At 42.2% G+C, this 14,398-nt stretch overlaps 1 protein-coding gene across 2 annotated transcripts in view; it reads left to right on the top strand.

Moving 5' to 3' along the window:
- The window catches only part of LOC144503872 (protein FAM117B-like), a 211,882-nt gene extending 197,843 nt beyond the window's left edge, over nucleotides 1-14,039 (top strand). For both annotated transcript variants that reach the window (XM_078228880.1, XM_078228878.1), the window contains 3 exons: nucleotides 4,770-4,992; nucleotides 6,519-6,639; nucleotides 12,548-14,039. In XM_078228880.1, the coding sequence (XP_078085006.1) occupies nucleotides 4,770-4,992; nucleotides 6,519-6,639; nucleotides 12,548-12,863 (660 nt within the window). In that variant the 3' untranslated portion in view covers nucleotides 12,864-14,039. The remainder of the gene's footprint in view (nucleotides 1-4,769; nucleotides 4,993-6,518; nucleotides 6,640-12,547) is intronic.
- Nucleotides 14,040-14,398: the final 359 nt, after the last annotated feature.

Raw genomic sequence — 14,398 nt, 5'->3', positions numbered from 1 at the left:
AAGTTGCTGTTAAAATGGCCCGCTATGGAAAAATTATTTCAGCGATAGTTACATGAAGCCTGCAGACCATTGACCCAACTCATCTATATCGCATTTATACTCTGCACTGACACTGCTGAAGGCATAAATTCACCAAAAATTGTCAATTCTAGCAGTGCATTTAGATTGAGTTACATGCTTAATTGCTAAATACTTAATTATTTAGTGTATTTATTAAACACTAGACGAAAACTCAAGTATGCAACTTTAAGTTGTACTTCTATGAGTACTTTTGAAGCATGAGTGAGAAACTTTTAGATGTTCCCTAGGCGCAGAAGGGAGATATTCTCATCATCTTCGCTGCTCATTACTGGCAAAGAGATGATCCAGGAAATACATTCTCAACACTGAAATATGTTGGGACTTTTCCTCAGAAGCCAGGTTTTCTTGCAACAATAATCTGGCTAGCAGAACTCGTGCATAGATTTTTGCTATAGGGGTTAGTTAGATACTGCCTACTTATTATGCACATCCATGAAATTGCTGCTTGGAAAACAGTACATATTTTCCCCTCCTATTTATCCCTTTTCCTGAATGTGGCGAGTCTTGCTCGATTACTGTTGTCGAATATAAATCACTGACGAGCCACAGACATATGACATTGTATTGTCTTAGCCACAGGCATTAATTTTATTAAAACTCCTTTCACTCTCTTTTAGTACATAGAATTCTGGTGTATATTTGCCAAACAAACATCTAACATGATTTAAAATGGAACTATTTTAGTTTTACGCCAGCCACAATTTTCCACATTGCCTGGGAGATGTCAGTGTTGCAAATGTACTGAATTAGTTTTGCTAGGAGTTTAACCCGTTCTGGAGCACCTGTTGTCAGGGACCATATCCAGTGTTTTCATCCATTTCTTGGTACCAAATGGGGTAAATCAAATTATCTGAAGAATGCTATCTGTGATGGTAAGGACCTCAGGCAAAGGCCAAGATGGATCATCCACTTGGCACTTCTGGCTGAAGATGATTGAAAATGTCTCAGTCTTGTCTTTTCACTGATAATCATTGAAGATGCAAATATTTGTGGAGTCGCCTCCTCCACTTAATTCAATTGCTCACCAACATTCGCAACTGGATGTGGCAGGACTGCAGAACTATGATCTGGTCTGTTAGTTACGGGATTAGTGAGATCTGTCTGTACCTTGCTCTTTAGTGTCTGACAAGCTTCACTGGGTAGGCATTTCATACTCCCCTCCATGCCTCATTGAACCAGGGTTGGTCCCTGCTTGATGATGGTCAAGTGAAGGGTATCCCAGGCCATGAGCTTACAGTTTGTGATTGAATGCAGTTCTGCTCCTGGTGAAGTCTCGCAGCGCCTCCATCGTTGCTCGGTTTTGGGGCCGGTAAATCTATTCTGAATTTCACTTGTGTCACACAACATGATGGGGTGTATTCTCTGTGTGAATATGGGACTTAGTCTCATAAGGACTGTGTGGTGGTCATGATAGCATCTGTCCATGACACAATTGGTATCTGTGGCAGGTAGATTTGTGAGGACAAATCAAGTAGGATTCTCCTGTCATATGGATTCATTCACCACCTACTGTAGACCCATATACATTCTTCAGGATTCAGCCAGTTCGGTGCTGCTGAGCCCCCCCTCAATGTTACCCTTAATGCTTCTTCCGAGTGTCATTCAACATGGAGTGCTGGTTCATCAGCTGTCGGAGGGCAGTAGGTGATAATCAGGAGATTTCCTTGCCTGCCTTTAACAGGGTGGCAGAGTGGTTAGCACTGCTGCCTCAGCGCTGGGTTCGATTCATGGCTTGGGTTGTTCTCTGTGCGGAGACTACATGTTCGCCCCGTGTCTGTGTGGGTTTCCTCTGGGTGCTCTAGTTTCCTCCCACAGTCCAAAAGACATGCTGGTTAGCCATGCTAAATTCTCCCTCAGTGTACCTGAACAGGTGCCGGAGTGTGGTGACTAGGGGATTTTCACAGGACCCTCATTGCAGTGTTAATGTACGCCTACTTATGACACTAATAAATAAAGTTTTAAAATGATGCGAGACTACATAAGATCTGGAGTCCACGTTGAGGATTCCCAAGCCTCTGCCTCCTGATTGTATATTGTGCTGCGAACTCTGGTGCATATGTCCTGCTGGTGGGAGAGGAAATCACCAGGGACTGGCGATGGAGGGGTCTAGGACATTGGCTGAAAGATATAATTCAGTTAGTCTGATTCAGTCTGTGAGACAGCTCTCCTAATTTCTCCCCCAGATGATAGAGAGGAAGACCTTTCCGATTCAATGGAGCAGGGTATGTCTTTGTTATTTCCGGCACCTAGGTCAATGCTGGGCAGTCCAATTTTAATCTTCAACTTTCCTGTAGTGGTTTGATACAAATGAGTGGCTTGTTAGGCTATTTTAGAGGGCATTTAAGAACCAACCACATTCCTGTGGGTCTGGGTATCACATGTAGGTCTGACTGGGCAAGAACAGCATTTCCTCCCCTGAAGGACATTAATAAACTCGATGGTTTTTTATGACAATCTAATTGGTCTCATGATCATTATTAATGAGACCAGCATTTTATTCCAAATTTATTAAATATTTTAAATATTAATTTCAATAATTACATTATTTCAAAGTTCTGAATTAACTAGGATATGAATTGGGTACAGCACCATTCATTTGAGTCACATGGATCACTGTCAGTAGAACCATGTGGATCTTCTGTGGAAGGATCATTCAGACCAGAAACCTTAACTCTGTTTCTCTCCACAGATCCTGCCAGACCTACTGTGTTTATCCAGCATTTTGTGTGTTTGGACCTGAAATTGAGCCAAGTTCTTGTTGGTCTAATGAGTTAGCTAACTTAAGCCAAGTTATTTTCACCACCTTCCGTCTTTAATTCGTGTCTCTAGATCATTAATCCACAAACATTGTGCTGCCAGCACCAGCAGGAGTAGGGTATTTGGCCTTTCGAGCCTGTCCCACCATATCGCAACTGCCTTTTTCAGGTTCAGTATGGAGGAGTACTGATCATTACTGAAGGAGCGCTATACGTGGTCAACAGCAAAAAGCATACCGTTCAAGCATCACTCCAGCCCATGCTGATTTACGTTGGTCCTTGGTGTCCCGATGCAACCAATTTAAAGTTTTCATTCAGAAGCAAGATACTGCCGATGATGAAAATCTGAAATGAAAACAAAAGCAGGTCTGACAGCATCTGTGGAGAGAAACAATTAGCATTTCAGATTGATAGGTCATACCCATAAAATTCAGAATATGCTTCCTGAGTCTCAGTTTCGTACCCTTATATTGTCTTCAGCAAAAATAAGCAAAGTACTGCAAATGCTGGAATCTGGAAAACAAGATAAAATCAGAGATTGCTGGAAAAACTCAACAGGTGTGGCAGCATCTGTATGAGATGCTGCTCCTCTTCGCTTAGGCACGTTAAAACCTCAGAACTCAACATTGAGTTCAACAACTTTAGAGTGTGACCTTTCTCCTCCATTTTAACCTCTTTATATTCCATAAGTTTTTTGTCTCAATGTCAACACCACCCCCCCCCCCCACCCCCGTTTCTTGCCATCTGTTTCTTGTTCTTTAGCTTGCTACATTTTTATTGCAATCTCTCCCATGTAATATCTCTCCTGTGTAATATCCCACACGTTTTCCCTCTCTTTAATTGTGAAGAAGAGGCAAATGGACTTGAGACGCTCACTCCGTTTCCTCTCCCTGTAGATGTTGCCAGACCTGCTAAGATTTTCTGGCAATCCATATCTTTATCCTGTTGGTTCCTCAAAGCCACATAGCGTATTTGGTCACAAAACTGTTTGTTACCCTAGGTTACCAATTGTCATTTTCCTTCTGTCTTTCTCTCTCTCTCCCTCTTTCTCTTTTTCTCTCTCTCTCTCGTTCTCCCATCCCCACCCCCGCTCGCTGCCCCACCCCCGCTCGCTGCCCCACCCCCGCTCGCTGCCCCACCCCCGCTCGCTGCCCCACCCCCGCTCGCTGCCCCACCCCCGCTCGCTGCCCCACCCCCGCTCGCTGCCCCACCCCCGCTCGCTGCCCCACCCCCGCTCGCTGCCCCACCCCCGCTCGCTGCCCCACCCCCGCTCGCTGCCCCACCCCCGCTCGCTCTCTTCGCCCCACCCCCACATGAAATGATCCTGCAGCATTTCATGACTGAGTTAATCTTTTTCTTCTGTCCTCCTTCACTATCCGCCAATCCAGATTCCAGATCTACCCAAATTCATGAGCTCTCTCGAAATGGGTGGCACAATGGTTAGCACTCCTGCCTCACAGTACAAGGACCTGGGTTCAATTCCGGCCTCTGATGACTGTGTGGAGTTTGCACATTCTCCCAGTGTCTGCGTGGGTTTTCTCCGGGTGCTCCAGTTTCCTCCCACAGTTAAAAGATGTGCAGGTTAGGTGGATTGGCCAAGCTAAATTGCCCCTCAGTGTCGGGAGGGCTAGAAGGGTAAATACGTGGGGTTATGGGGATAGGGCCTGGGTGGGATTGTGGTCGGTGCAGACTCGATGGGCCAAATGGCCGCCTCCTGTACTGTAGGGATTCGACAATTCTGTGAAAGAACTTGCACTTCTCAACCTCCGTGTCCAAATTGACATCCTTTTGAACTGTAGCCACTGTTGCGATACAAGAACTTTAACTTCAATAGAACGTGGGAACAATGATAGCAGAATTACACTAACTGGATAACTTTCACTAACACTTACACTTACACAGGATAACTCTTGCACATTGATTTTTTGTTAGCCGCAAGATACTCCAGATGGTCATCGCGCTCCATTTCCCGTACAACAGCGAAGCAGCAGTACCCGTAGTATTGACACTCAAACTCCATCAGGAATGGATCGGAGCAGTACCAGCAGCAGCCGTTCCCAGTCTGTTTCACCAACATTCCTCGCCATAGCCAATGAGGGCAGTGGAGAGAGCCCATGCTACACTGAAGACCTGCTTACAGATGGCAGAGAGAAAGGTATTGGGAGTCTGTTGGGGGATTAGTGTTTTCATAATTCTGTTAACCTACGTTTATTTGTTCTTAAAACTTGGATTATATTCCATTTCAATCAGCTACCCATCAAAAAAGTTACCATTTTTTTCAAATTCCATCCTTCATGCAGTGAGCAGTTTGCTGCTGTGGGAAGGAGGTTCTATTTATTCCTCTAAGATTTATTGTGGCACATTTCCCAGAAATGACATTAGTAGTGGGTGTATGTTGACAATAGTGCAGTATTTATGGCAAATTAATCATATTTTCATTTTGAAACTCCTTGCTTTTGTTGGCATATTTGTCTGGTTTCCTTCTGCCGCAATATATTGTAGCTCATACAAGTTTCTATCTGTGGCTTGGAAACTGGATGCTAAATGGTTCTGAAATCAGGAGCCAGAGTTTGCTGGAAGATAGCAGATGCCACCTTGTACTTTCAGCATAATTTTCTGCAAATTAAAAAAAAATTTCTCTTGCAGTATTCGTCCTTTACACGTCATCTCACGATGGTGGTAAGCTTAAGGGGAGAATGCTCCAAAATGAGAGAAGAAAAGGTTTCACCATTTCCTGCTTCTAACTGTTCCTCCTGTTTGGTTGAAAGTTGAACAGAATCAGCAGGACATTTGGATAGGAACACATCGTGTTTTAGTAGAAGTTAAGCTCTGCTTTTGTAATGTAGACACTTGCTCATTTTTTAAAATAGAAACCCTACAGTGCAGAAGGAGGCCATTCGGCCCATCGAGTCTGCACCGACCACAATCCCACCCAGGCCCTACCCCCACATATTTTACCCGCTAATCTCTCTAACCTACGCATCCCAGGACTCTAAGGGGCAATTTTTTTTAACCTGGCCAATCAACCTAACCGCACATCTTTGGACTGTGGGAGGAAACCGGAGCACCCGGAGGAAACCCACGCAGACACGAGGAGAATGTGCAAACTCCACACAGACAGTGACCCGAGCCGGGAATTGAACCCGGGACCCTGGAGCTGTGAAGCAGCAGTGCTAACCACTGTGCTACCGTGCTGCCCATTATTTAACATCCAGATGGAAATGAATCGGGTGAGGGCATGTGGTAGGAAGAAAACATTGGGCCACTCTCCTTAGAGGACTTGGTTTGTGGGGTCCCGTAATACAGTCTGTTTCGAGCAGATGCAAAGGATACCAATGATCTCATACCAGGTCCATTATCCAGGATAACTGGGAGTGTCAAGAAATTTATTTTTCCATCACAGATGGCCAACAAGTATTCACATCTAAGAAGGGGAGAGTGCATGTGTGGAGATATGTGAAAAACATGATCTCCAGCTTTAATCTGGAGGATCATATTGTTACAACTTAGATTACATTATTGTATTCTTAAATATTGTACGGTTTGGGCTGCCCCTAAATGTAAGAGTACCATAGCCAGGGAGAATACCCAACACAGGCATAAAACTTGCAACGTTTCTTCGATTGAAATCTTTTGCTTTGTTTATACAAATACCGAATCTTGTAATTTGTCTTGTTGCAGAAAGCGGGAATAGCTCTCCATTACCCAAGTATGCCTCCTCTCCGAAACCCAACAACAGTTATGACTTCAAACGAGAACCACCGGAAGGCTGTGAGAGGGTAAAAGCCTTTGAGGAAACTTCGTAAGTATGAGGCTGTGTGTAGAGTGCATCGGTCAGTCGATGTCAATTCACTGCACGTCTGGGTTTCAGGGTTCCACATGACTCCATGTGATCATGTCTACGGCTACTGCTTTATATTTCTGCTGGGCTGTAACCATCAAAATGTGGATTATTGAGTGATTATTCTGCTTTGTTTTTTCTTTTTCCTCGTTTTGCTCTTTTTGTGAGAGTAACACACTTCTTTACATGTCATCCTCCAATCAAATTTTCACAACAATTAGAATATCCATTGGTCCAGATAGCAGGTGCAAAAGAAGACCAGTAATTATTCAGGCCTTATTCTTTTGTGTGAGACTTTAACAAACTGGCCGTGGTATGTGAATGCCCTGATGATTTGGAGCCATGCACATGTCTAATTGATTCCAAATAGCCAAATGGATCAGGTTGATCATTAAGATTTTAATTTAATTTAGTGACAGGCTTGACGTTTTTTGGGCTGTCTGATTGAACCTACAAGCTAACATCCAGCTGACCTTTCCCACTTGTGTTCTGGATAAGAAGTTTTGAGCTTTAATACAGGTTCTTGTAAGTCTGTCACCAGTGGGAAGCAATAGTGTGAAGTACTTGCCTTTAAAGATCTAGCACTAGGGGAAGCAATAGAGTAAAGTGGAGATTACTTCACTGGGTGAAGAAACATAGAAACATAGAAACCCTACAGTGCAGAAGGAGGCCATTCGGCCCATCGAGTCTGCACCGACCACAATCCCACCCAGGCCCTACCCTCACATATTTTACCCGCTAATCCCTCTAACCTACACATCCCAGGACTCTAAGGGGCAATTTTTAACCTGGCCAATCAACCTAACCCGCACATCTTTGGACTGTGGGAGGAAACCGGAGCACCCGGAGGAAACCCACGCAGACACGAGGAGAATGTGCAAACTCCACACAGACAGTGACCGAGCCGGGAATCGAACCCGGGACCCTGGAGCTGTGAAGCAGCAGTGCTAACCACTCTGCTACCGTGCCGCCCACTTCATTGACCACTAAAGTAATTTAGTGGTCAATGAAGTGTATCACAAAACACTACTTTGCATTGGCTTATATGACGGTTGCAAGAAAGAGTGCATTCTTAATAAATTTATACTCCAGAGAGCCAGGTGGTGCAGGTTAGAACTGAAGTTTTTTTTAAAATACTTTTCTAAACATTGACAGAGTTGTACATTACTTCCGAACCCAACAACCACGTTTGTAACAATCTTTGTAACAATCTTAGCTTCTGATGCGAAAGAACAACATTTCTCATTCCCAGCCATCAGAAATATTATTAAACCAGCTGCACTGGAATACCCATCGTGAAGATTAGCATGTAAAACATCATTAGAACTGACTCGCTTCATGTTCTTTGGCTCATCTAAGGATGGGAACATAAGCATGCATTTATCCAATTTTAATTTTCTTATTTTATTTGCCTTAAAATATCTTCTACTTTACTTCATTCTGCTGCTTAACACATCAAAATTAGACATCTGAGTCTACAGCCACTTCAACTGACAAATAAATCAAGCTTCAAAATCACTGTCTCTTTGGATAATACATCATCTTTCTATGATTAACCTGAATGGAAGTAATACATTTCAAATTATTTTAGATCTACTTTGCTTAATATCTGAACCAATAAATTTCAACACCCCACAAACGTGATTTACAATTTTAATTCTACTATATTATTCCTAATACATTAACAAGTTTTGTAGTGCCACCCCTTAAGAAATCATCAACGTGCATCTTGCAGATGCCTGAAAGTCTTCCTTTGCTACTTCAAAAAGTTGCAAGATCTGCTTTCGGTTGAATGTAAAATACTTCCAAGAAAGCAAATCTCAATGAAAAAATACCCCAAAAGCATCATTCCGACCATAGTCACATTTGTTTAGTTTCCATTGTTTTTCTGTACCTGCTGCCTCTTTGAAGATGCTATCTCTGAAAAGTATTGTCTTACTGAAATGCAAGTTTTATTAGACCTGCGCTCCTATGAATATATGTGGCCAGAAGAGCTATAATGATTTGGAAGATTACTTTTCCAGCTATGGGCATATCCATTCTAGTATCACCCATTCACTCTTTGAATCTGCTGGCAACATCCTCGCTTTAGCTTTCGAAGTCCATGGACCTTTCCAGTACAAATCAACTTGTGACAACAATTGTTGCTTCTTATCTGGTACTTCAGCGTAAACTCCCAACTCTCTCCTGCTGTCTAACCCCCATTTTTTTTGTTTTGCCTCTGTTATTAGTTTATCCTCAAATTTATTGGAAGCCATGAAAAATTCACAATTGTGACGACCTTGGCTCTAGTTCTTGTTTGCATTTAGTATTGAACTAAAATTTACTGATTAAGTTAGAGTTTGTTTGTCCCTGCAGACTGGAAGGAACCTAAATTTCTGATGAAGAGCAGCTGTATTAGTTTATTAGGTAACTACTTTAATCTGGTTTCTTTAGCTGCAGCAGAGTTGATTCATCTGAGCTTCAGATAGTACAAATACAGGGGTCTGGAGTGCGGGAATTTGGTGAGATGGGGAAGGAAGTGCTCCTTTCTGCTTCTACCCTTTTCAGCCTCTGGTAGTTGGTGAGTTTTCTTCCTATGTCTCCAAGCTAAGAGTCAGTGAGTGTCCACTGTAGAGGACTGTGTGTAAATAACTGCATAATCAAAAAATGTAAAAGCTGCAAATAGAATCATAGAATCCCTACAGTGCAGAAGGAGGCCATTTGGCCCATTGAGCCTGCGCTGACCACAATCCCACCTAGGCCCTATTCCTGCAAGCCCACATATTTACCCTGCTAATCATCCTGACACGAAGGGTCAATTTAGCATGGCCAATCAACCTAACCAGCACATCTTTGGACTGTGGGAGGAAACCAGAGCACCCGGAGGAAACCCATGCAGACACGGGGAGAATGTGCAAACTCCACACAGACAGTGACCTGAAGCCAGAATTGAACCTCGGACCCTGGAGTTGAGGCAGCAGTGCTGTTCCCCACCAGACATAATGGTGGGGAACAGACAAGCGTTTCTGCAGCTGCAGACATGATTGCAGGATGGTGTCACCTCCCTGACACCAGGCTCAAGGATATTACAGAATGCCTGCAGGATATTCTTAAGGGGGTGGGTGTAAAGCCAAAGGTCATGGTTCATGTTGGTACCAATGACATAGGTAGAAAGAGGGATGGGGTCCTGAATTTAGTGAGCTAGGTAAGACATTAAGAAGCAGGACCTCAGGTAGTAATTTCATGATCACTTCAGAGCCAAACGGTAGTGAGCATTGAATGTGGAGGTTAGAGCTGTGCTGGAAACAGTGACGAAGGTAAATCAAAAAGGAAATTAGGAAAGACAATTGTCCAGCAAAATCAAGGTGAACCCAAAGATAGAGCTGTGCTTTCTTATGCTCTAGTCTTTTTTCTCCCACCACAATTCCTGCCAGTCTACGGACCTCACTTCTTGGTCATCGTCATGATTATTCACCCAATATTTGAACTTACCAGTATCTTTTCCTGCACATTCCACAATCATTGGAATCCTATAGAATTATATGTCACCTGAGAACCAACTCTGGACAAAAGCAAAATACTGCAGATGCTGGAAATCTGAAATAAAAACAAAATGCTGGGACTACGCAGCAGGTTATGCAGCATCTGTGAAGTGAAACAGAGTTGATATTTCAGGTCGAGATGACCTTTCTGAACTGATGGGGGAAGAAGATGCTGTTTTAAATCAACGCTGGGCTTCAAGTCCATGGATATAATGGCTTTTCTGTGTCATAATTACTCACATTGCCACAATTCAGTCTTAATTTGGTACATTCTGATACTTAGGACGTTCATCACAAAAAGTGTGGACATTCGAGGTGCAAGGTGCCTTTCTGTCAACTGCTCAGATTGTACAAGTAATTTGATTAATTGTGAGGAATAAATCCTAATAGTTTGATTGCCCAGTTTGATTAATAATATCTTTCCATTCTCTTTGACCCTTTTTTATCGTATACTAAATCTTCTGAATTGAAATTTGTCCTCTGTGCTCTCCATATTTTCTCCAAGACCTTAGCTTTGTTGCAAACCTATCTCTATGTGAAGCATTCAAATGTGCAGAAAATTTTGATCTAACTGTATGGCAGGAGGACTATGATACAAAAAAGAAGGGAATTTGGGATTTTACTCAGACTGATGACCATACCCTCCAATCATTTGGAACAAATTATTTTTCTTTCAACTTGCAATCTGTTTTGATCAGCTAAACATTTATGCAATATTCCATCGATCTCCACATGATACTTTCACAAAGTTCATTGCTGAAAGGACTTGCAGCTGCAGCACAATTGGTTATTCATGTCCCTGAAACTTTGCTGGTGTCACAAGTTCGATCCAGCATTTCTGTGATTTTTGCCTATAATAACACTTCTGAACTTGCTAAGGATTTTTGTAGAAAGACTAAATCTGACTGCCAGGTCTACGAAATGAAAAATGAAAATATTTCTGCATTGTCATACCGTTGTCATCCATGGCACCCATCTCATTAAAGTCACATCAAAAAAGGCTTCCAATAGGACATCCTGGTGTTTCCCAATACCTTTTGCAGATTTTATACTTTTCATTGATCTCTTCTAATAATCCTCATATTCTCTCCCATTAACTACACCTGCATATTTTAGCAGGATTTTTAAATTGTCCGTGCAACTTTGAGACAATTTCTTTTCTCATTTTCATCATCTGGTACCATTAATACTTAACACTCTGCTGAGAACCATCAGGTTTTGTTAAGGAGATTCAATAATGTCTTGACTGGGTAAGTTGCAGATGCACTGTCTTTTGAAAAATAATTGCTGTATCATGGTCCATGTCAAGTTTAATTTGTGTCTTTTTCATCAATAGTTTCTTTAACTGCATATAGGTATCTGTCCAGAGAGCTGTTTTGCATAGAATTACAGCTCTTTTTACAGACTTTGATGTGTTGTCATCACCAAACCCAAAGCAGCAGGACATTTACTGTCCTTAACCATATGTATGGTAACCAATTTGGCCCACACACTGTTGAAGTACAGACAGTATCTAGTACTACACAATTAAAGGAGTCTCCAGCTAACACAGAACTACTACTTGTGACCAATATAATATGTCTGGATTCATCATTATCTTCACCCTCTTCCTCAGATTTCTCTGTCATGTCATTTTGAGAACTTTGCCTCTTTGCTTTGGGCAATTCGCTCCATTATGATATTCCAGATCGCACCTGGATTAACTGTTCCTTGGATTCATTCGCCCATTAATTTTCTTCCAATTTTGTCTGCTGCTGTAAAGCTATTTTCATGCTGACTCTGCCTGTCTTTAATCATTTAATTGTACTGATGCTTGCATCCAATACCTGAACTATTTTGAAATTTAACAACATAAATTGCAATTGTACAGCATTGTTTGTTACCTCAGGATATCTCAAAGCACTTTTCAGCCAATGAAGTACATTTAAAGTGTAGTCACAGTTGTAGTGTCGGAAACACAGTGACAGTGATATTAAAAGAAAACGATGGTTTGTTTTAGGGATGTTGTTTCAGGGATAAATATTGGCCCGGACACCTGAGAGAAGTCCCTGCCCCCCTCCAAGTAGTGCAGTGAAATTCTTAGCATCCACTTGAGCTCCCCTCAGTACGTCTCAGTACCGTCAGCCTGAATTACGTGAAGTATCTGGAATGGGACTTGAATTCACCAATCTTCTGACTGAGAAGTGAAATTACTGCTCACTGAGCCAAAGCTGGAAAAATTTAAATTTGGAGACTATTCTAGCAACTAATCGGTTGTGCCTGGGAAACTTGTCAATTATCTTGATGACAATGTTGTAAAACTTAATTTGTTTGCTTTTGTTGATGCTGTATTTCCTTGATTCCAGACCAAAGCAGCTGCATGAAATTCCTTCGTTCTTCTGTCCAGATAAAAATAAGGTGAACTTTATCCCAAAAAGTGGCTCTGCTTTCTGTCTGGTCAGTATCCTGAAGCCACTCCTGCCCACGCAAGATCTTACACTGAAGGGCTCCAATCATGGCCTCATTGTCCCTGCAGCAGTCATACCCACAGTATCGCTGGCACAACCTATTCCTCTGCCAATGCATGTGGAGCAAGATAGAATTTCAAGAGGAACCTGCATGGGCCACCTGCAGGCTTCGGTACACCAGCAGTCAGCGCAAACAGACGAGTTGGAGAAATGAGCCAGTGAAGCAGGCCTTCGCTGGGGAGACCTACAGCAACATCACATATCTGCAGCTCTACAACTTGGCAATAAGGTTTCAGGCCCAGGGTACAGGCAAAGGGAGGCTTGGGGGAGGGGGTTTCCAATCAACCCAACAGCAACATTTAAATAAATGCCTTCCTTTAGCAGGATGTCGACCTTTTCACAATGGGAAGTGACTCTGCTATGGTGCATGACTTTTGGCATACTGTATTGTAAGTGTGTGGATTGTTCCCCCATACAGGCACAAGGACTAAGGACTAATCTGTAGAAGGGCACAAACTTGAACAAGGTGATTGGACAAAACTTTACTTGAAAGGACTACAGCTGTCACTATTTTCCCCCCTCCTCTGTGGAGCCGTATCTTTTAATGGTTCCTGTTCTGTTTACATTTAAATAAAGATTATATATATATATATTATATATAAGGTTAACATTTCCGAGTTAATCGAAGGCAAGTGAAAGCCTGCTTTACACTAGTGCAACACTTGAGTGCTACAGTAGTTCTGTTCTCAGGAAATTTTCCTCATTTTGTTTGTGCTCATGTATATTTGCTGTATCTCTGGCCAATTTCACATGAGAAGGCATAACCAGGTAAAATGGACATTTCTCAAACTGGTCACCCCACTATGTAGAATATTGCTCTTTTGACCATGTTATTACAAGTATTGGAAGTGGTAGCCACGTGATAGTGAGTGAATAAGTATTAAAACTTTTCACTGCCTCAGCCCCTCTTCCCTTTCTCATCCTCCAATGACTTGACCATCACACTGGTGCAACCAGAGCTTGTGGACCAGTATTACTGGGTAGTATTTTACCTGTCCCCATTACCTTTAATTACCCTTCTTTGGTGTACTTGCTTCTGTTTGAAACTGCTCGATTTTATACCTGCCTGAAATCTGGTGAATTCTAACAGAAATTATAATGTTTTTTAGTCTGTGTTCAGCCACAATTTTAAGTCCAAATGTTGAAAATTTAAGATGGTTGAATTTTTTTTGTAGTTGGCTGTGAACAATCACTCCTGGTGTTGTATAATACACAATATATCCTTGGAGTACTGAGAAAACCTTTATAGCTTTTCAAAATGTGCAGTTTTATGAAGTCTGAGTGTCTTCTGCTTCCCACCTTCCATCACTTCTTTCAGCTGTTGGAGTGTGCTCACACTGTGGGAAAAACTAACCAGTTTCTCTATTCAATGAACCAAATCAAACAGCATATTTTGTATTGTAGTGTTCAAATTATCCGTAGTGTATAAAGGTTACGAAATGTGGGCAATCTAACCCTGAATGCGAGAAGTTCCCCCTTGCTCTTGCCTCCCTATCAATCACAACATGTTTCTTAGCTGTTTCTTATTCAGATGATTAGATCTGGGCTCAACTTAGATTATGTGGGTTGACATTTTTCCAGGTAAGTGCAAAGGCAATTGAAGTACAGGCCAACGGTGATCTAATTAAATGGCAAGATGAGTATGGGGAGCTGAATGACCAATTCCTGTTCTTAAAAGTTGTGGTGAGG

The sequence above is a fragment of the Mustelus asterias genome, chromosome 14, assembly GCF_964213995.1.
Source record: "Mustelus asterias chromosome 14, sMusAst1.hap1.1, whole genome shotgun sequence".
NCBI classification, from domain to species: Eukaryota; Metazoa; Chordata; class Chondrichthyes; order Carcharhiniformes; family Triakidae; genus Mustelus; species Mustelus asterias.
Note: the sequence above shows the minus strand (reverse complement) of the source record. Positions and strands in the feature narration are given on the sequence as shown.